General features: G+C 54.7%; 7 protein-coding genes across 7 annotated transcripts; 5 read left to right on the top strand and 2 right to left on the bottom strand.

Annotated features, from left to right (window-relative positions):
• Positions 1-1,616: 1,616 nt before the first annotated feature.
• On the top strand, positions 1,617-4,479 carry CDEST_09972 (uncharacterized protein). The gene has a single exon (XM_062926130.1). The coding sequence runs from the start codon at positions 2,708-2,710 to the stop codon at positions 3,620-3,622; it is 915 nt and encodes a 304-aa protein (XP_062782181.1). The 5' UTR covers positions 1,617-2,707; the 3' UTR covers positions 3,623-4,479.
• Positions 4,480-7,050: 2,571 nt separating this feature from the next.
• Positions 7,051-7,842, top strand: CDEST_09971 (Putative NodB domain, glycoside hydrolase/deacetylase, beta/alpha-barrel; the record flags this gene model as incomplete). The annotated part of the gene is made up of 1 exon (XM_062926129.1): positions 7,051-7,842. One exon carries the CDS (start codon positions 7,051-7,053, stop codon positions 7,840-7,842), a length of 792 nt encoding a protein of 263 aa, XP_062782180.1.
• A 1,561-nt stretch (positions 7,843-9,403) lies between these two features.
• CDEST_09970 (Putative isoprenoid synthase domain superfamily, terpene cyclase-like 2) lies at positions 9,404-11,542 on the top strand. The gene is made up of 7 exons (XM_062926128.1): positions 9,404-10,076; positions 10,135-10,406; positions 10,458-10,614; positions 10,667-10,756; positions 10,814-10,847; positions 10,915-11,147; positions 11,203-11,542. The coding sequence occupies exons 1-7, from the start codon at positions 9,703-9,705 to the stop codon at positions 11,270-11,272; spliced, it is 1,230 nt and encodes a 409-aa protein (XP_062782179.1). The 5' UTR covers positions 9,404-9,702; the 3' UTR covers positions 11,273-11,542.
• A 65-nt stretch (positions 11,543-11,607) lies between these two features.
• Positions 11,608-13,387, bottom strand: CDEST_09969 (Putative cys/Met metabolism, pyridoxal phosphate-dependent enzyme). The gene is made up of 2 exons (XM_062926127.1): positions 12,944-13,387; positions 11,608-12,799 (listed from the first exon to the last, which is right to left on the bottom strand). The coding sequence occupies exons 1-2, from the start codon at positions 13,175-13,177 to the stop codon at positions 11,744-11,746; spliced, it is 1,290 nt and encodes a 429-aa protein (XP_062782178.1). The 5' UTR covers positions 13,178-13,387; the 3' UTR covers positions 11,608-11,743.
• A 348-nt stretch (positions 13,388-13,735) lies between these two features.
• CDEST_09968 (uncharacterized protein) lies at positions 13,736-15,713 on the bottom strand. The gene is made up of 4 exons (XM_062926126.1): positions 14,822-15,713; positions 14,688-14,716; positions 14,485-14,628; positions 13,736-14,384 (listed from the first exon to the last, which is right to left on the bottom strand). The coding sequence occupies exons 1-4, from the start codon at positions 15,018-15,020 to the stop codon at positions 14,010-14,012; spliced, it is 747 nt and encodes a 248-aa protein (XP_062782177.1). The 5' UTR covers positions 15,021-15,713; the 3' UTR covers positions 13,736-14,009.
• A 2,213-nt stretch (positions 15,714-17,926) lies between these two features.
• On the top strand, positions 17,927-18,218 carry CDEST_09967 (uncharacterized protein; the record flags this gene model as incomplete). Its single annotated transcript, XM_062926125.1, has 2 exons — positions 17,927-17,940; positions 17,990-18,218. 2 exons carry the CDS (start codon positions 17,927-17,929, stop codon positions 18,216-18,218), a joined length of 243 nt encoding a protein of 80 aa, XP_062782176.1.
• A 2-nt stretch (positions 18,219-18,220) lies between these two features.
• Positions 18,221-19,078, top strand: CDEST_09966 (uncharacterized protein; the record flags this gene model as incomplete). The annotated part of the gene is made up of 3 exons (XM_062926124.1): positions 18,221-18,262; positions 18,358-18,772; positions 18,966-19,078. 3 exons carry the CDS (start codon positions 18,221-18,223, stop codon positions 19,076-19,078), a joined length of 570 nt encoding a protein of 189 aa, XP_062782175.1.
• Between the last annotated feature and the right edge of the window lie 479 nt (positions 19,079-19,557).

The following is a 19,557-nucleotide window of genomic DNA, read 5'->3' as shown; positions in this document are numbered from 1 at the left end:
GCCTCTCTCAAGACTCAAGCTGCTCTAACGAAAACAGCTATCTATTCGACGCTTTCCTGGGCTCTGTGACTCTTGGAGGCGTCGGCTTTGGTCACTGGTCCAACACCAAAAAAAACCCACAAACCCACCAATCGCCTAGCATTTCGGACTGATAATATTAGCACTGTATCAGTGCAAGGATGCGGGCTCTCTCCCCGGTTAAACCTGGCAGGTTGACCTTATAACGCCGAGGCTCGATCACACAATCTTCTTCCCGGATGTGAACGGGCCAGGTCCTTCAGGGCCCATGACTTAGTCGATATGCCGGTGGACTGACTGTCAACAGTAGTGAAGTTGGTTTGCCCCGCCCCTCTTGGGATGCTGCCCCGATGGTGGCATTTAGAATGAATGGCACACCGGCGACGTCAGGTCGAGCATTGCTTTCTTTTGTGCGCCGGCCGGATTTTTCTGCACGTGTGACTATGCCCTATCGATGACGATACGACAGGAGCGAAACACGGCGCTCGTAGCCCGACACATGAACACATGGATCAGTATGAAGACAAGATCGCGTCGGCCTGCGAAGGTGAATCAAGGGCGACGATAGCGATTGCGATGAGCCATCAACAGGGAGCTAGTGAAGCGCCGGACTGGTCTCGGCTGTGCTGGTCTGACGACGTCGGCCATATTTTTTTCCACAAGGCAGATAGATCATCGCATCCACCCCTTCCGCTTCCGCTTGGCGGTGGGTAGATGGTGTCGAATGTTGGTTTGGGCTTGCGATTGGTATCGATGCGTGTGCTATGCCAGCATCCGAGTCGTGCTGCCTCGAGGTGTTTCTTAGCGGATGACGGTCGGCTATCTGTCACGCAGAGAGCCCGGTAGGCGCAGGGTTGCATCTCATCCTAAGTATCCGTACAGATAGTTGCAGAACCTGACTGGTCGACCGTGGACGACGACTATTCATTCACGCACTCATCACGACTCATCAACTGGGGGGCGAGAGAAAAACTGTTGGACAGACAGCGGCAGGGACGGCGAAAATGTGAGTATGGCAGCGTGGAGAAGACCATGAGGAAGGACCAGGGGTTTGTGACAGACAGCAACCATCATTGGCGCAGAGGCCATCTTCTTTGGGGTCCTAGCGTTAAAAAGGTGGAGTTTGGCAAAGACGAGCAAACACACTGTGAGGATTAAGGGGAGCTTTCCCATTTCGGGTACTCAAGACTCCACCTCCGACAGGGGGAAGCGAAAAGGAAAGACGGCAAGGATGGCGCCAGGGCAGCGTTTCTCAAGTGGCAGTCTCCAGTCGTTGGCTCCATTCCCTGCAAGGGAAAGCGTCGAGAGCCAACCAGAATGGGCGGTAGGGCAATCAAAGAGCGACATCCCTCCTGGCCCCAAAAGGACCAGGACCCGGTGGGGGGGGGGACCATTCGTTCGTTTTTGAGGAGGCCGGAGCAAGGCCAGGCCCAGGGCAGAAAGACGAGGAGAACGGAAGAAAGGAGGAGAAAGAAACAAGGAGTAGATCGCCTCGCCCTGCGTGCCCTGTCTAGCAAGGCACAACTGTATGTACTGTACAGAGTACCATGTAGACATTTCAACCAGAGTATTATTACTACTCTGCATCCCTCCCGCATGCCCTGGCCAACGCGCCCTCTTCTCTCTTTCCCTCTCTTCAACCTGTTCCACCCTCAATATTGGAAGAAGGACCCATCCTTTACCTTTCGTTTCTAGTCCATTAACACATCATCGCTCCCTTTGTGGTGTATTTTTCTCTTCTTTCCCGTCCATACGTCTCTCTCTCTCTCTCTCTCTCTCTCTCTCTCTCTCTCTCTCTCTCTCTCTCTCTGCCTCTCTGCCTCTCTCTGCCTGTCCCCCGAGAAACTGGAGACAATTGAAAACATTCTGTCGCGGGCTCGAACTTTTTGACACAACAGAAGCACCAAACACCACGCAGCTCTCTCTTCAAACACATAGCGCGACACGTTGAACGTTCTTTCCCAGCTGGCTACTACTGCACTGAACCCGTACATTATCACACACGAACAACACTCGGATCAACGTAGGTTGATCTGTATCACTCGGTCATTTCATCCACTCGACCCAGCTGCATCAAAATATTTACTTTCCTTTGCAACTCGTACACAACCACTCTCTCGTCCGGATTGACGCCGAATCACTCACCGTATATCACAAATTACCCAGGACTGGTCTCCTCTACCCTCCTAGTGTCGCACACACGGCAACACGGCGCAACTTGCCCAGGATAACCCGTTAACCTATCATATAATCACTTGTCTGGCCTAAATTCTCAACACCACCGTGGACAGACGAAAGCACAAGCACATCTTGACGCCCGACCACCAAATCCCTCTCGGCAGATCCTTTCATCGACCGCGCCTCTATTTCACTGTTTCGGCATTACTTCCCTGTCGTCCACTTGACTGCCACTGTCTTGCAGCACAAGGTCCACCTCACCTGCCGATAAAGGTCACAGGTCCAATCACGAGTGCAGTCTACAGCACTTTTTATCACCACCATCTGCTGCTCTCCGCATCCCGTCACCGCACATCAGGCTCTCGCTCCCGGATCAGGCACTTGCTCTCCACAGCCCGATTCAAGCTTGCTTATCTACTTCTTCCCTCAAGCAAAGCCTGCCCGGCCTTTAGCTTAAGTCAGTATCTCAGCCAAGTTAAGAGTCTACTCGGTGTTCTCGTCAACCGCCAGCATGTCGTCTCTCTCAAGAGCCTTTACCACCCGTCGGGTCAAGAACAGCATCGATCTCTCCGACGCCGCGCGGGGAAAGGAGCGCAGCAATGTTATGCAACGAAGCAAGACTACTAAAGGCCAACCCGTCATCAGGCACAAGATCTCTGCGCCCATGGAGCTCGTTCACACCACCAACATGCTTTCCTACAACGCTCCCGATATCCGACCCCGAACTGGAACCGACGCATCCAGCAACTCGTCGAGGAAGTCATCGGAGGAGGATTCGGAAAGCGCCAAGTCAGCCGCGTCTTCTCCCCCAACCAGCCCCGATGTTTCGCCTCACGAGCTGTCCAAGGAATCGAACCACCTGTCCTGCTTCTTCGTCGCCCCCAGTTCTGCCATGAACCCTTCCGCGATCCCCGAGGTCCCCGCCGTCCCCACTATCCCAAAGCGCGCGCCCTCGCACACGAAGCAGGCTTCATATGACGCCGTCGCCCGTCAGCGTTCCCTCTCCCAATTGTCCAAAGCCTCGGATAAAACAGTTTCCTCCAAGGCCAGCATGACATTCTCCTCGCGGGCGTCCTCTGGTTCCAGCGCCGCCTCGACCATGTCTCATAACTCGGTCGCCCCCGCGCTCAAGGCTCCCGTGCCGCCGATGCCCACTTCCGCATTCCAGCAACAGCAACAATCGAGACAGGACAAGATGTCTGCCGAGTCGCACCCCTTTGGCCGCGAACTAGCCCAGGTCACGGAAATCGCCGAGGAGTTTGGCATCAAGGACGATGTCATGTACGAAGAGGAGCGCGCTCTCAAGGCCGAGGGTCTCTGCAAGTTTGCCGCAGAAGATTATCTTGTCGAGGTTCAAAGCCTCTTCGCCAGCTTCTTCACCGACAGCCACACACCCCAACGCTCGATGGCTACCGCATGGATCTGATGCATCTGCACCATCCCGCGCCGCCTGCTCAGTGCGCGAAATTCGAGACTCTTCTTTGTACATAATCGGAAGGAGGCATCCTTTTCAACCGGACCACGACCTCGACCTTTTTTTTTTTTAAGGGAAGATGATGAAAATGAGACTTTGGTTGGCTCAGAGCACAACTTCACCTGGACCATGGCGCGGAAGGATCTCTCGCCTATGGAAGGGCATGGCTCTGTTTGAGGGACTTCATGCCCAGCTACTACATACGGGATAATTGGCGTTTCAGTGTATATACCTTTGAATGACGTATGGATATCCCGTCCCCTTTAGCCACCTGCTGCGGAGGCACCTACAGTATTGCTACTGGCAATAACAAAACAAAGCTATTTGCTAGCCTGTGCTTATTTTTTGCTCTGAGTGTAATTTTGTTTAGAGGTAGTTCGGTCATATGGTCCGTGATGGTTGACCCAGAGTTCTCGACCGCATGAGACCAACCCGTGCGCTCTGCCTTATTCCGTCGCATTTGTGGTTAAACTTAATTCGCACACCTACGTACACACGAACCTGCTCGTACATTTCGTCCGAACAACAAGCAACTGCCTCGCATGCAAACCCACAGGCTGGCGAGAAAACGGTTGGACTGACAAAACCGAGCCTAGAGGACGCACGGCCCGAGATCTCAGGCGAGAGCATGTAATGAGCCGATGAGCTCCCTGCCGCGCCCGAGGCTGAAATCGAGTCTAGGGCTTTCCGAGTCGTTGGTATCCGGTGACTGCGCCAACGCCTTCCTTTGTCCGAATTATTTCAAATCTCCACAACCAGCAGGCGCTGTCGGCTCGCGGTAATTCGATACCGACGGCGCCATCCCCGTTCAGGAGAGGCTATTACAGTAAGGTATTTACACCACCACACGGATGACGAAGCATGGGAGTGGCGGTGGTTGCTGTCGACCGGGCAAAGCGATGAAGTGGACTGGATGTATCAGATCATCGGCTTTCCCGTCTTGATTGCGGAAGGATCGTCGCGGGGAGGGGGGAAGAGGATACCTAGGATTTGCTGGATCTTGGGGTGGGGCGGGCCGAGTTGCGAATCTGTGGTTCAAACCTTGTCTTTGGCCTGCACGGTCAGAGTGAATGCCGCGCAGGTGACCAGCTCCGTCAAGCAGGCCGCACTGCTCTTTGAGGATGTGGATGAGGGGGTTTGGGGAAGAAGACGACTGGAGGCGATCGCCAAGGAAGATGATAGATGTACAAACATATTCAGAGTAGGTGGGAGCGGAGGGCTACCTCCCGTTTGGTGTGCATGGCGGAAGCAGCCCCGGGATGCGTGGCCACTGCCGATTGACGACTGCAACATCGACCCCATGTGACGGCTTCTCGGGTCGAGTAAGTGGCTTTCACAAGAAACCAGCTCCTTTGCAAGCTCGTTTCTTCTCCTCGGTTTCTCACCTCGCCGGCATCTTCAGAGAGGCATGGCATGAGTGTTTCTGGCTGCTCATGGCCGACATGGCGTCGGCGGATGGAGATCGTCTTGTGGCCGCGAAAGACATCAACGTAACGGTACAAAAGTCGCCACGGCCGAGACACATGTTCGAGGACTTTGGGGTTTGGCAAAAAGGAATGCTGTGCGGACGTGAAAGCGTAGCGCTGACAGCAAGTTGGTTAACCGCAGCGAGGACTGGATGAGAAAAGGAAGGAGACGTCATGGCAATTGGATTCATTTACATGAGAAAGTGGGACCTTGGTTCGGTTGGTGGGATTGGAGGAGCGGTAACTTCTGATGCATCGGATAGTACACACCACTTCACAAAGACGGTGGAATCACATATTGCCGGTGCCTAGGTATTGATACCGAAACACCAGCAGGCTTGTTTCCATAAACACAGAGGTCATAAATCCCCACAAACTCAACCTCTTTATCTTCCAAAAGACAGCTCATCGGGGTTTGTGCACAGCGACAACTTACTACTCTCTCCGAGGTTGACAGTCACTTGTGCAATTGCACCACAAACCTGGTCCCAAGGGGGTTCCGTCATTCACGAATGGACCTGCAAAACACTCGGTATTGGGCAGTGGACCGAGAAGCTGTCGATGGCGTTGTTCCCGTCCGCCCGTGCTATGTTTGATCTTCCTCTGGGGTGCCTTGCTCACGCATGAACATTGCAGGCCAGCCTCCCAGCAAGCGAGAGAGGCTGGTGGAACTGCGCCGCCGATCCCCGCGAGGGCGAGATAGCCAGGCAGGTCGGGGTTCGATCCTTACTTCTCCCTTCTCGGTTTTGCCTCGAGGGGGGTGGAAGAATTAAGGGGCCCGTCATCATGGGAGGGTTGTCTCCATCGCCATCGCTTCCCTTTCTCGGATCGGCTGTAACGTCTTATCTGGAGCACATTTCGTCCTTATTCAACCGGATGCGTTTCTATCCAAGGAAGGAGTTTGTGGGCCTGAATGTGCATCAACGTGACAAGACGCGGGATCAGTGTTCCATTGACCCCTGTCAAAAAATGACTAAATTATAGTCACAAATAAGTAGCTAAGCGGGCACTTCGAATCGGGAAACGCACGCTGGTTGCTAGTTGCCATTAACTCGCCTCTGTGTAGAAAACACCTCTCCAGTAGTTCATCGCATCTCTCCCGTTCTGGACCACAGGCCCTCAAATGTCGATGGCGTCAAGAACGCCGCGGGGGGGGGGGGGGGGGGGGGGGCGATGTACGACGGGCATACCCTGCCACTGCTGGGAATGGATTGTGTTTGTTGAGCCAGTACATACAGTATGCCATATGTGCCCGGGAACGGAGGTGTCAGAGTTTGAACCCAGCGTCTCGGTGATCCCGATCACCGCGCCCGGGCCGGCGAGACCCGAGAGTTTCGGGGCGTGTCACTCAACACCTGATTCCGCGATCTCCGTTAAAGTTGATGGCGGCGTAGCGTGGCAGGAGAGATTAAGTGATGGAACCTTCGAGCTTTCAGGAATGTGTTGCTATTGCTGGATGAACAAGTATGATACGCAACGTATGAGAGAGTTGGAAATATGCAGGTCTCTCCCATTTTGGTAACCCCAAGCTGACACTGCACGATATTCAATCCACTCCGTCGTTTTGTTTTTCAGGCTTGCTGATATTCCCAATGGAAACGGCTTCCTGGACGTTGGATATGACAACTGGCAGGGTTGATTGAGGGTTGCGTCTGACGGCCGCTCATTGGTCTATCTCGCGGTCGGCGTTATGGTGGTGAGCCACACAAAGCCACACAGAGCCACACAAAGCCACAGTCTCCAGTCAAGGGATGATACCCAAGCTCTGGGACGTCCGTGATGACCCCTGCAGCTGCGTCAATGGGAAGAGTAGGCTCAGCTTCGTTTCGTTTCGTTTCACCACCACTCGACCAACTCGACGATGCCGCCCTTCCTGTTCCTTCCTTGACAACCACGAAGGTGAAAGGCTGGCCAATGGCACGAATATCTCTCCTTCGATTACCAAACAAGCTGCGCCGACGCGTGCGGAGGAACCGAATGGCTACCCTGCTGGCCCTCCTCACCCTGGCTATCCTACTGGTCATCCCTTTCTACATCATATACAAGCCCCCGGCATCTCTCATCGACTATTTCGCGCGACGATGGCCCGACGTGCTTTGGCAAGTCTCGACAGACAAGAAAATCATCGGCCTGACGATTGATGATGCGCCGTCCCAGCACACCTCCGAGATCCTGAGAATACTCAACGAGAACGACGCCCATGCAACCTTCTTCCTCATTGGATCGCAGATGAACGGTCGCGAAGAAGACCTGGATGATATAATCAAGTCCGGAAGCGAACTCGGGAACCACGCCATGCATGACGAAGCTTCGCGATCCCTACCTGACGGACAGCTGGAGTCGGAAATGTTCGAGGTCAACAGGAAGATCAAGGTCGCATACGAATACCAGAACAAACCGATGGTGGCCAACTACTTCCGACCGGGCTCGGGCTTCTTCAACGACAAGATGCGGCGACTGGTCGACAAGATGGGTTACAGGATGGTTCTGGGCAGCGTATACCCACACGACGCCCAGATCAGTTCTTGGCGGATGAACGCCAACCACATCTTGAGCATGGCCCGCCCGGGTGCGATCATAATCTGCCACGACAGGAGGAGCTGGACCATTCCCTTGCTGCGGAGGGTTCTTCCGGAGCTCAAGCGACGTGGTTACAGGATCATGAGCCTGACGGAGCTGCTCAAGGAAGTCGACACAGACAAATAAGGTTGGCTCAAAAGAGTCCGTTGCATACTCTGTGAATACGACTTGACGTATGGCACTGAAGTGAGGAGATAGACAAACGCAGCTCCCGCTTAGATTCCAGTTTCTTCGCTGCCCTCGAGAATCGTGTGTCGGTGGGGAATATTGGTAGGTGTAAAGGGCGTGCGTGCCTGCTGCTTGGGCTAGCCTCACTTGCAGCATCGGATCGCTAAAAACACGCGCTTCATATGTGACACCACTACGCCCGATACACATGGAGCGCAAGCTCGCATGCTTTGCGGTGCCGTGGGCAGGGCGAAGACCTTGTCTGCGTAGCCTCGACCCATCCTGCCTAAAGAGACGGGACGACGCATGATAGAGGTCGCGAAATCGCGGCGTTGTGGACTGATGAGGCATTGTCCCCTTTGTTGTGTTTCAGTGGAGCGACACGAGGAACATTTCCTACGAGGCTCCAGCGTACCAAGCGAGCGCCTCAGTGCAGGCTGAGATGTGTGATTTACGATTCAAATTGAGGCTTGCGCGGAGTATCGACTGCGACGCATTCAAGGCAGATCTTTGTACGATAATGGAGGGGGGGTTGAGGATTATATGCTGGCAGCCGAGAGGAAATCGGAAATGAGAACGCCACATGTCCCTCGCCGAGTTGGAGATTTGAAGCATCTCCCGAGTATCACCAGTCTTTCCCCACTGTTCCCATGCAGGTAGCCGTCCGTCCACGGGAAACTCGAGTCTCGACATCTCGTTTTGTCTATATCCCTATGACAGAAGCAATGGTGTGTGTCATTGTCCACAAATAAGCTGCTGAGACTCGATCTATCGGCAACCCGCAGCACGAGATTCTGCAGAAATCAATCCTCATCACATCTGAGGAACATGGCATGTGGTCTCCGACGTCGACTTCACCAAGGCTAATCAAGACAGTCTCGGGGGCTTATTGGGCCAAAACAACGCTTCTATTCCTTGTATGCAGCAGAGCGGATCCAATGTCTACCTTCAAGAAGCTATGCCCTCGGTAGTCTCACCACACATCACCGGATATAATCATGGCTGCTACAAAAGGCACGAGACTAACGAGCCCAATGTCTTACTTGGGCCGAGGATGTGTATGGTTTTGACGTAGACTCGTTATTAATAGGAGGGGTGTGTGAGTGGGAGAAGAAGGAGTTCGTGTTGGATCCGAATCCTCGACATTCAAGTTTGCCAGTCAGCTGATGCTGTGTCTGTTATGGAAGGACCTTTGCCAAACCACGTGACAACATTGAACAAATAATCGTCTATATATAATTACTCGGGGCAATGAGAAGACGTCGATACAAACGGCGTACGTCCGCAAGACCAAGAGAGAATGACATGAGGAATTCATGATGAGTAACAATCATAAAAGGGGGAATTGGAAACAAAAGCTCAGGCGCGCAGTGAGAGACTCGAACTGCGGCCCTACGAAACCCTCCATCCCGATTAACTTCGTTGGGTTTCATCACCAAGTTCAAACTAACGGACCAGGGCGTTATACCACCAGACCACTAGGGTCTTCGGGGCTTGGTTGAAGGGGAGTGAGGGAAGGGTAGGATATAAAGGATCTGGAGGGCCCGTCCCTCCTTCCCGTTGGGCTTTTATTTATTTATCGGGATGACCTCTCGTCGTATTCATCCCATGCATATGTTTTCTTGCCGCTTCCATGCAGTACCCCCTCTCTCCCCAGACGGCTCTCACTTGTCTGAGGGTGTCTCCAACCAATAACAGAGACCTAGCTTCCTTCCTGCCTCTCCTTTTCTCGGACTGAAGAGGGCAAGAAGAAAATTCAGGTTCGGTTCGTCTCGTTGTTCGCATAACCCAAGTCTGGATGAACCATCCCACGCCAAGATGTGCCTCGACAAACGGCCTCTCTACCCTGACCTCCCCGACCGAGCCAGCCCGCAAAAAGCAGATATGGCGAACACGACCGCGGATGCGATGGACCCAAAGACTATAGAGACTCAGACCATGATCACAGCCTTGAAAGGAACGGTCATTCGGGTCCCAAACCTCTACGGCATTCTCAAGGGGTGGCCAGTGAAGGCTAACATCAACTACAAGCGTCTCATTCCCGTCATCGAAAATACTTTTGACAGGTATTTCCTACAAACTGTTTATTTGGAGAAATTAAGACTAACGTCTTATTGTAAAATAAGACTCGTCAAGCCGTCTAAGCTGCGGGAGAAGTACCGGAAGGCCAATTATGCCCGCTTCGTCAGTCTGTAAGCAGCGTATACCCCTTCCCCCCGAATATTCAGAACACTGAATCGGTCTTTGCAGGTACTACCCTCATCCTGAATGGGACCAAGTTCGGATCCTGGCGCTTTACATCATTTGGTTGTTCTGCTGGGACGACGCCATCGATCAGCAGGGAACCAGTGACTTGAGCAACGACATCCTCCACGCCAAGGCTCATCGAGACAACACCATCAAAGTGCTTGAGCATTCCCTTGGCCTTGCCCCTCCCAAGACCAAATTAAGCTTTGAGCTTCAAAATGCCAATCCCGAGTTGAAGGTGATTGGAGACAAGCTACAGATGGCCTACTCTCTTGGTGAGGGTTAATACCCCTTGGGTGTTGGGAACAAAGCTGACCAACCAACAGAACAGAGACAGACATTCATGACTCAGATGCGGCGCTATATCGACAACTGCCACGAGGAACAGAAAATGCGTCTCCAGGGCACACTTCCTGACATTGAGTCGTATTCCGACCTTCGACATGGCACGGCTGCGGTCTGGACTCTGTGCGCTCTGATCGAGTCAGTCACCGAGAGACATGGGATTATCAGACCTTGCTTACCAGTGTATCAGGTATGGTCTATCGGACAACATTCCAAAGGATATCCGGCGCATGGGGCAGATGCAAACCATATGGTCAGAGACAAGCAGGGCCATTTGGATGTAAGTGCTCTCTCTTCAGCTTCATAGCACGATAGCTGACCACTCGACAACCCACAGCACAAATGACATTCTTTCTCTCCGGAAAGAGATTGTAAGTGCCTTTTCTTTTTCTTTTTCTTGTCGTCCTTGATATTCTAGGTACTGACACACATCAATAGCCTAAGGAAGGCAGCGAGAGCATTGTGAATGCCATCCCCATACTTATGCAGCACAAGGGTATATCCCCTCAGCAGGCTGTCGATGACCTCCTTGCTGAGCTGGCTACCTCAGTGACGGTCTTTGAGGAGGCAGCTGGTATTTTAGAGGAGTCGGCTGGCAAGGGGGGGCAGGAGTTGATGAAGACCTACTGCGATGCATGTCGTTGCATGGTCACTGGATCCATCCAGTTCACGTGAGCGCTCCTTGTATTTGCTAACAGGAGTGCATCAGCTAACACATTTTGGCAGATTGGAATCTTCCCGCTACAAATTGGAGGGCTGCTTGAATGAGGACGGTTCTTTGGACATTTTGCTTTGATGCATAAAATGGCGTTAGGACTTGACAAAGGCATGGATGGGTACGCAGGAAGGCGTTGGACAGTTACCCCTGAACAACGCTTGCTTTACCAATTGGGCTTCATATCAGGGGTTTGCCCTGTTGATGAAAGCAAACGGTCGCCATGTAATAATGGATAACAAACAAATGCACACTGAACCGAGGCAGCTGCAGCCGGTTATCAGCGGAGGTGAGATATCTTGCTAGTCCAAAGAAAACAGGGTGGTGGCTTCTGCCCTACAGAGGTTGCATGAGGTTGAAGGCTCGTTATACACCATTTCCCAACCAATGTATCACTTGAGGCAAGTTACGTCAGATCAAGTGCCATGAAAGGGCAATTGGCAAGTGTCCTTCTCCTCTGAACCCTGAAAGGTTATTCTATTGTGGATACCATATACCTATCGATCTACCTGGTACTTGAAAGTCCATCATCCCTGAGTAGACAAACAGCCTTCAGGCCCTCTTCTTCTTCTCCTCGATCAACTGCTTGAAACCCTGCACCAGGTCGTCCCTCAGGTCCTCCCACCCCTCGACACCGACGCTGACCCTCAGCAGCCTCTTATCGCACCCGCTGTCGCTCATGGCACGCCACTCGATCAGGCTCTCGACGCCGCCCAGCGAGGTCGCGTGGTGGAACAGCCCCATCTTGCTCGGCAGCCTCTTGGCGTCCTCGGCGTCCTTCAGCAAGATGGCGAAGACGGGGCCGAAGCCGCCGGGCATCTGCTTCGCGAGCCAGCCCTCGCCGCCCGCCAGGTCCTCCTTCTGCAGGCTCGCGTGCAAGACCCGGTCGACGACGCCGCCGACGACGCCCGACGGGTCCCGGCGGATCTCGGCGTCGAGCCAGCGGACGAGCTCCGTCGCGGATTGCGACTGGCGGCCCACGCGCAGCTCCAGCGTCCGCATCGACCGCACGCCCAGCCAGCCCTCCATGCTGCCCATGACGCCGCCGATGAAGCAGCGCTCCAGGACCAGGTTCGGCATCCACTCGTCCGCGTGCTTCGGGTGGACGGCCAGCACGCCGCAGAGCATGTCCGAATGCCCGCCAAAGTACTTGGTCCCGGAGTGCATCACGACGTCGGCGCCGAGCCGGAAAGGGTCCTGCAGCGGCGGCGGCGCAAACGTCGCGTCGACCGTGAGGTAAGCGCCCTTACGCTCGGCGACCCTTTTGAAGTAGGCCAGGTCACGCGCCTCGCCCGTCGGGTTCAGCGGCGTCTCGACGTGCACGACGTCGCCCGCCTCGAGCTGCTCGAGCGACGCCTCGTCGAGCTCGAGCTGCTGCAGCCCGTTGAGCTTGGTCAGGATCTTGATGACGCCGTGGCAGCCGTGGTACCCGCCGCTGATGGCGATGCGCTTCGGGTTCAGGTAGACCAGCATGGCGTGGAAAGCCGACAGGCCCGAAGAGTAGGTCAGCGAGGGCCCGCCGAGGACCGAGGTGAGGATGGCCTCGAAGCGGGTCGTGTTAGGCGTCGAGTAGCGCGAGTAAATGTGCGAATCGCCCGGGGCTGCGGGCTTTCGGAGAGGTCAGCCAACTGGATCGTCACACCATCCAACGCCCTTGTATCCGCTCATCGTCCTTCGCTCACGACGGAGCGCATGGTATGTAGATGGAGCGCACGGCGAGCGACTTTGGGAATCGAGCAGCGGGCAACTTACGTCGGCATTGTCCCCTGACCGCAGCTCGTCCGGGTCGCGGTTGTACCTGAACGTCGTGGAGACGTGCAAGGCCGGCGCGATGGCGCGGTGGGCGCTGATGCCGTCGTCGGCATGGACGGTGCGCGTGGCGAGCGACAGCTTGCTGACGCCGTACGCCGGGTCCGAGCTGCCGCCAGCCTCGGGTCCTCCGGATGAGACCGGGGTGCCGTTCGCGGGAACGTCTCCTCCAGCCATGGTGTAGGAATGTGGGCGGGGGCGTGGTAAGGTTATATATTATTTTCCTCTTTCGGGTGCAACAGCAGTGTTGCAGCAAAGCGTAAGGTTTCACCGGATGGAGGGACGGGGGGCCGAAGATCCAAGCATGCGATGTATTTGGGAGTGCGACAATCACAGCAAAGGGGACGGGTCCCAGGTATTATGAGCCAAGAAGCCGAAAATATGAAGAGTCACCGGCATCTAGCATTGATGGCGACGAGGGCGGCGGACCGCCGGGACGAACCCATCTGCCCCTCCTTTACGTATCCAAAGGTGGGGTCGCAAGCAAACCCCGAAGATGGGTCATGGTGCGATCAGTGCATGATGGCTCGCAGTCTTTTCGACATCACGTCAAGGAGCGACCCGACGATTGGAACATGCCGCCAGGAAAGCCTCCGTCAGACCTCCGGTATTCGGATCTCGAATCATCGGGTTCCAAGTCACACCCCGCCAAAGGCCAAGACAAGACAAGGCCCCTCCTCCCTCCATTTGCGGCTGCCACATGCTTCAAGGCCCCTCACCAACATACGAGTGTCCAAAACTGTTATCATTATCATTAGAGAGCCTTGTTTCTGAGACGCTCAGTCCCGAACCTTTGCCCGCCACCACTACTTGCTGCCATCCCGTATATACATAATGCGGCATGCGTCCGGCATGCGTCGGAATAATTTGCCCTATTTCTATTCATGTCGTAGTGAATGCGTCCCAAACTTCGAGACATAATCCCAGCCAGTAACGCCAAATCTCATGCCGTCAGGAAACCATGCCGGCCGGTTGTGTACATCGAACAAGAATTATGCCCAATGCACCATCAGCGGACCTCAGTGGTCTCGACCGAGGCTGCCGACTTGGGTCGCTCGATGGTGCCCAGTTCCGAGCCTTGCCCACTCTGGCCGCGCTTCCTTCCTGCACCAGACAGGAATCGCGTAACGCTCGAGTTGGGCGAGTTGGCGCTCGGCTCTTTGTGGTCCGAGTCGCCGAAGCGCGAGAAGAGACCGCGCATGCGGCCTTGCTGATGTTGATGCTTCTGATCATCCAGGCCTACGTCCTCAAAGCCTTCGTCGGCGGTAGGGAGGTCCCGTTTTCTGTCAATCGCGGATCGAGGTAGTCGCGGGTAACGGGCCGAGTCAAGGCTCTGCCGTGCTGGGAAGTCGTTTTGAGGAATGGGGGAGCGTGCTGTGATATCCTGCAGCGCACATGTGGTCAGCGGGGGCGCCGGGAAGAATGGAACACAAAACGAGAATAAAGAACTGGCGGTATCGGCCTGATGAGGAATTTCAACGTACAAATGATCGCCTGTAAGAGTCAAAAGATTCTCTCGAGATTGAGAAATGCTCGATCTCGCCGGAGTCATTACGGGTGTCTGTCGAATTACGACCTGAGCCAAGGTACTTGCGCGGCCAAAGGCCCTTTTCTTCAGTCGGGGATGGCTGCGCATATGCGTTAGCAATGCCTCAGGGAAAGTGAATATGGTTGATAGCGCGCATACCGGTAGGTAGACCCCACTGTCATTGACGACTGTATTTTGGAGGACGAACGATCAGCTAATTGGTCTCATGATGCACGCCATTTGGATTTTGTGGCGAGGTGGTGCGTGGAGGCATTTTGGGCAGAGGCGCCTACCGCTCATTTTGTATTCACCATTGTCCTGGCTCTTGGAGCTCATGACGCTCAGCGACGACGAGGCCTTGGAACCGACTGTGTCCTGCTTCTCGAAACCAGGATGCGACGGGTTCTGGCCGTCTGATTGCACGTCCCCGTCGCCAGCTGGAGAGACGATGGCAGGGCCCGGACGACGGGTAAAAGGGTTGCGAATAGGCATGGTGGACGGCGATGCGAAAAGGAACCGTCGGGATGTCGCTTTTCAAGGTGCAATGGTCAATATCAGGCGATGATGTACGAGGTCGAAGTTAAGGCCAGGCGAGGACGAAAATCTCAAGCAACGGAGGTGTAGAGAGAAAAATTGACTGATATTGTTTTGGGTTGTGTTGAAGTTTCGATGTTAACCGCTGGGACCGTTTGACAAGGAAACCGATCGGTGGGACCTAGAAGGCGGGGGGGATAGGGTATTGAAGGTAGGCGGGAAGGCGGGAAGGGATGGGATGGGATGGCGATGAACTATATGGCAATCTTAACCGTGTTGGCCGGGTCGAGGTTGCTGATCTCGCTCCGGTGCGGTTCCAGTTGCTCCAGTGTCGCGCCAGGGTCCGGTCTTAGTTTTAACAGTAAGACGGTGGCTTGTATGTGGGACGCCTAATTGGATTTGGTCCCCAGTCTGAATTTGACAACAAGAGTTGGGCGCAGGAGAGTACAGACGGGAGGCGCAGGGCAGACGGATGGAGATGGAGAATGAGAACGTGATTGACCCCGATGTATTCCTGCGTTTGTCAAGCCTTGAGGATGTAAGAGAGACGTGAGAGATGGGATGCGAGAGGTTCTTGTTTGGGTTCGAGGGAGACGGCAGACTGAGGCTTGTCCAGAAGTAGGGTGTCCTCTTGAAAAGGTGAAAGACGGGGTCAATTTTGTCAATGTCATCGGGTGGGAATCTGCAGGTTTTGGGCTGTGCTTCCCCCCCCCCCCTACCCCCCCCCCCCCCCTACCCCTCCTTTGCCATGCCATGCCATGCCATGCCTTCTTCCCTTCCCGCCCCGCGCGCCAACATCCGCGGCCACACGTCTACACTACGTTCTCCGTCCTTTCCCATATGCCCATCGTTTGGCTCTTTGCCTTTGCATCCGCAGCAACATGTGCAGATATGCAAATACAACCTATTGCCCTTCAGGGACTAGACGCAAGGGGGGGCGGGGGAGCGGCGCTTCGGAGTTGAAGTGACGAATGACCCTCTTGCAGCTGCCTCTATTGGATCATCAGGTGGTAGTGGTGAGGCGAGGGGGTCCGGCTCCCGCTGAGAGAACTGAGGAGCCATCCATCCCGGGACCGGACGCTGCCATCATCTCCTGGGCCGGACGGGAACTTGAGAGTTTAGGAGATCTGACTTGACCCGAGGCCTCTATTGCAGATTGTGTAAAGGTGTGTAAGTTGTGGACAATGCCCATCTTTGACTTGGCACATCGCCACCAGTGAGTGTCCAATATCGCAGCCGAAGAGCAGCGTCTGCCGGCGGGAGGGAAGGCACATGTCACGACTCACATGTAGAGCAGAGATTCACGACGAGAATTGAGTTTCAATGGTTGCTGTGACGGGACAGCGATTCGGGAAGGAAACTTGGAACGAACCACGGATCACGGACCACGAACTGCCCGGGGCTCTTGGCCCTGGCCCTGGGCTGGGAAACACAAACAACCAACCCAAGGGGTCCATGAACCACGGTGTACAGTTATGTACGATGTACAACAAATATCAAACTCGGCAGACAACCGGCCACACCGAACCGGATGTAAGAAAGCATTTGTGGGAAGGCAAGGGGACCTTGACCGATGACATGTGCCTGTCCACAGCCGCCGCCAGAGGATGCTTCCAAGCTTCGCTGGATCGCTGTGCGTCGGTACCTGGAGATGCCACCTTGGTTGCGGCCACCGGCAAAGTACCTCGTCATTCGTCTGGGTGAAGCCAGGGTGCCTTGCCTTCCAGAAACCTGACGGGGCGACGCTTGTCGTCATCCGCCTTGTCCGGTCCAAACTTCCAGCGCCGTGCTTGCCTCCAGGATCCGTCATCCATGGTTACAGCGGTTAAATAGACCCGCCACTCAGAGCGTCGTTTAGTACATTACCTAGGCCGAGAGTCCTTTAAGGTCTGGGCAGGAATTTACGGCAACATCTGATCGGTCACAAGTGCCCAACTCTGGGGCCTCTGGGCTCCGGGGACTGTTTAAATGTTGCTCTATCCCTTCCCTAAAAGGAACGGAACAACCTTTGCCTATGGTCCGGTCCACCGTCCAGCGGCGACAGTCCGGATGTCTCGGCATCGCGGCGGCAATCACTTCTTAGTGATCGGCGCGCCGGTTTTCCCTCCCTTGCGTCTCTTCAGCCACCGCCCTCCGCGGACCTGCATCATGTACGTTCCAGTGTCCCTGATTGCCGCATCGGAGCCCAATGCGCAGAACGTGTCTGCCCCGATGAATGACGCTCTGCTCACCATTAGGTCCGATGAGATTGGTCCGTCTGCTTTCCGGACACAGAACGGGCTCGAGCGGCCGTCGCCGTCATCGGGGAAATCGCCTTGCCTTTCCATGTTACCGCCCACACTGACTATCGAGACGGATGCTTCTGGCGGGGTCGTTCATTTCGTTCATCGGAGTTGCAAGAGTACGTGATGGCTTTCGCTATGTTTATCGTTCCGTCAGTCAACGCCGTTATTCGAACCATTCACGTATCGAAGGATGCGTACGGCCTGGACGACGACGATAGGAACGCAGGTGGCCGATGTGAGGCCGGACGAAAGACCAGCCGCCATATGTTGCAACTCTCGAGCGAACACGAGCGAAAAAAAGACTCCCTTGAGGCGAAGGTCAAGCCGGGTGGGCGTTCGTTTTTTGGAAATGTTCAAGGCATTTGCCCCCTCTTAAAAGCAAACCATCCGGCCCGGAGCGATGCGGCCATCTCGACTTCCACCCACAAACCCAACATCCGCATGCAGGAAACACCAACCCAATTCAAGCCACTTCTTCGCAAGGCCTTCTCATGCTGCGGGTTTCCTCGCCGAGAGTCGCCATGCTGTCACCCTTCTGATAAGCCCCTGTAGAAGACAGCCTCGCTGATGGGTCCCAACATGGAGCCACTACCGTCTCATCCACGACCTATGGATGTAGATATGGATGTAGAAGAGACCGAGTCAGCCAGCTTGGAAATTTGACTTTACCATTTCTAACAAGCAAATGGTGTCCAAGTACCGGGCCAGAGCTCATACATTCTGCGTTCTGCGGTACGATATAACATTACGGATCGAGCTATCATGGAAACGTGCTGCTGTATCTGGCGGTTGCGCTAGTGGTTGGTATCCGGGAATTTGGGCACAGTCGCCAACGAAACAGCTGACAGCGAAGAAACCCTCCCGCTTCTAGACATGGGTGGGCGATGCCAGACACCAGCTGAAGCAACCGTCCTGGTTTGGATTCGACAATTACTAAAAAGGGCCAGTTGTAGGCTGCGATGTACACTCGAAGACGTCTGAAATTCTAACGGCGAAACCGACCTTGCCAGATTCACTTAGTCGCCAGCGTCAGCCGAAGGGCTGCTGGGGGTTTAAAGTGCAACACAACCGGATTGGGTCAGATCAACCACGCCCTCACCGAGGAGCTTTCTTTGTCGCGAGGAGCGATCACCATCTCATCCGCTGGTATCAGCTGTTGTTTGGATGCCACCGTGGAGCTTCGTCGGCCGTGCACCTGCGCAATGCCTTTGTCCCCAGGACAGCTCTTCCACTCCAAACTCGCCGTCGTTATCGGCTTCTTCGTGATTTGGGTAAGATCTGACAACACTCCCATCTGTCAAATTGTGTCCAATCGAGCGACATACGTCAACTTGATCCATGTCGAAACCGCGACTCGGTGCGATCATGATGATCAATGCAACCGAACAAAGAAAGCCAACAGTCTGCCAGGAAAACCACTGCCAGGTTCAGGAATCATCGGTCTTGGTGCTTGGTGTTCATCGGCGAGGTTACCGGTTGGCAAACCCAACCATGACACCGCGATAAGTCTGTCAGTTGTCAATACATCTCGGCGGATATTGGTGGTGTTGTCAAATCTTGACACTTTGTGATAGAGTTCTGAAGACTTTGTAGTCTCCTGGCACCCGCCCGTCCCAAGGATGGGGAGGAAGGGTCTTTGCGCGCGCTGAGGAATGCCAAGAAGTCGTCCGCGATGCTGAGACGCACGTAATTTCGAGTGTCCGTGACAAGGACAAGCAGGCCCGCGACTAGCAGCCACATTGACTCCAAACGTGCGCACACAAGGCACCTTTTGGGGCATTGAACCTCGATGCCTCATCGCGGTGCCTCAACGGGTCGACCGCTGTTCTCGCTAGTGCTGGGCTTTAGACTTCGCTGCGGCGTACTAGGCTGGTGCCATGCTCGCCCGGGTGCCTAATAAAAGAAGCATATGATATGATCCAATCCCGAGCGTCCGAGCTACATCGGACGATTGCGATTTGCAGCAGAGGATCCAAGGCTGTCGCAGGCAGGGTGAAGCTCAAACCGACCACTCCGCCGTTCAAGTCGCACTCGATCCCACGGTGCCCGTCGCTTGCCAAGGCCACTGGTCGTTTTCAGGTCGATATCGCCACCCGCGACGCGATGCCATGCTATGAACATGTGTAGTATGTGATGCACACACACACTCTTGCATGCCGTATTTGTGGAGCATGCAAGAGCCAGAAGAGAGATCAGCGCGAACGTGAGAT

Source organism: Colletotrichum destructivum, chromosome 6 (assembly GCF_034447905.1).
Source record: "Colletotrichum destructivum chromosome 6, complete sequence".
Taxonomy (NCBI): Eukaryota; Fungi; Ascomycota; class Sordariomycetes; order Glomerellales; family Glomerellaceae; genus Colletotrichum; species Colletotrichum destructivum.
Note: the sequence above shows the minus strand (reverse complement) of the source record. Positions and strands in the feature narration are given on the sequence as shown.

Coding starts and splice junctions, on each gene's coding strand:
- CDEST_09972 (XM_062926130.1), top strand. CDS start 2,708: ATGTCGTCTCTCTCAAGAGCCTTTACCACCCGTCGGGTCAAGAACAGC.
- CDEST_09970 (XM_062926128.1), top strand. CDS start 9,703: ATGTGCCTCGACAAACGGCCTCTCTACCCTGACCTCCCCGACCGAGCC. Junction 10,615..10,666: donor ACTCTGTGCGCTCTGATCGA/GTCAGTCACCGA, acceptor CCAGTGTATCAG/GTATGGTCTATCGGACAACA. Junction 10,848..10,914: donor TTTCTCTCCGGAAAGAGATT/GTAAGTGCCTTT, acceptor ACACATCAATAG/CCTAAGGAAGGCAGCGAGAG.
- CDEST_09969 (XM_062926127.1), bottom strand. CDS start 13,177: ATGGCTGGAGGAGACGTTCCCGCGAACGGCACCCCGGTCTCATCCGGA. Junction 12,800..12,943: donor GGTCAGGGGACAATGCCGAC/GTAAGTTGCCCG, acceptor CCTCTCCGAAAG/CCCGCAGCCCCGGGCGATTC.
- CDEST_09968 (XM_062926126.1), bottom strand. CDS start 15,020: ATGCCTATTCGCAACCCTTTTACCCGTCGTCCGGGCCCTGCCATCGTC. Junction 14,717..14,821: donor TGGTGAATACAAAATGAGCG/GTAGGCGCCTCT, acceptor TCCAAAATACAG/TCGTCAATGACAGTGGGGTC. Junction 14,629..14,687: donor ACAGTGGGGTCTACCTACCG/GTATGCGCGCTA, acceptor GCATATGCGCAG/CCATCCCCGACTGAAGAAAA.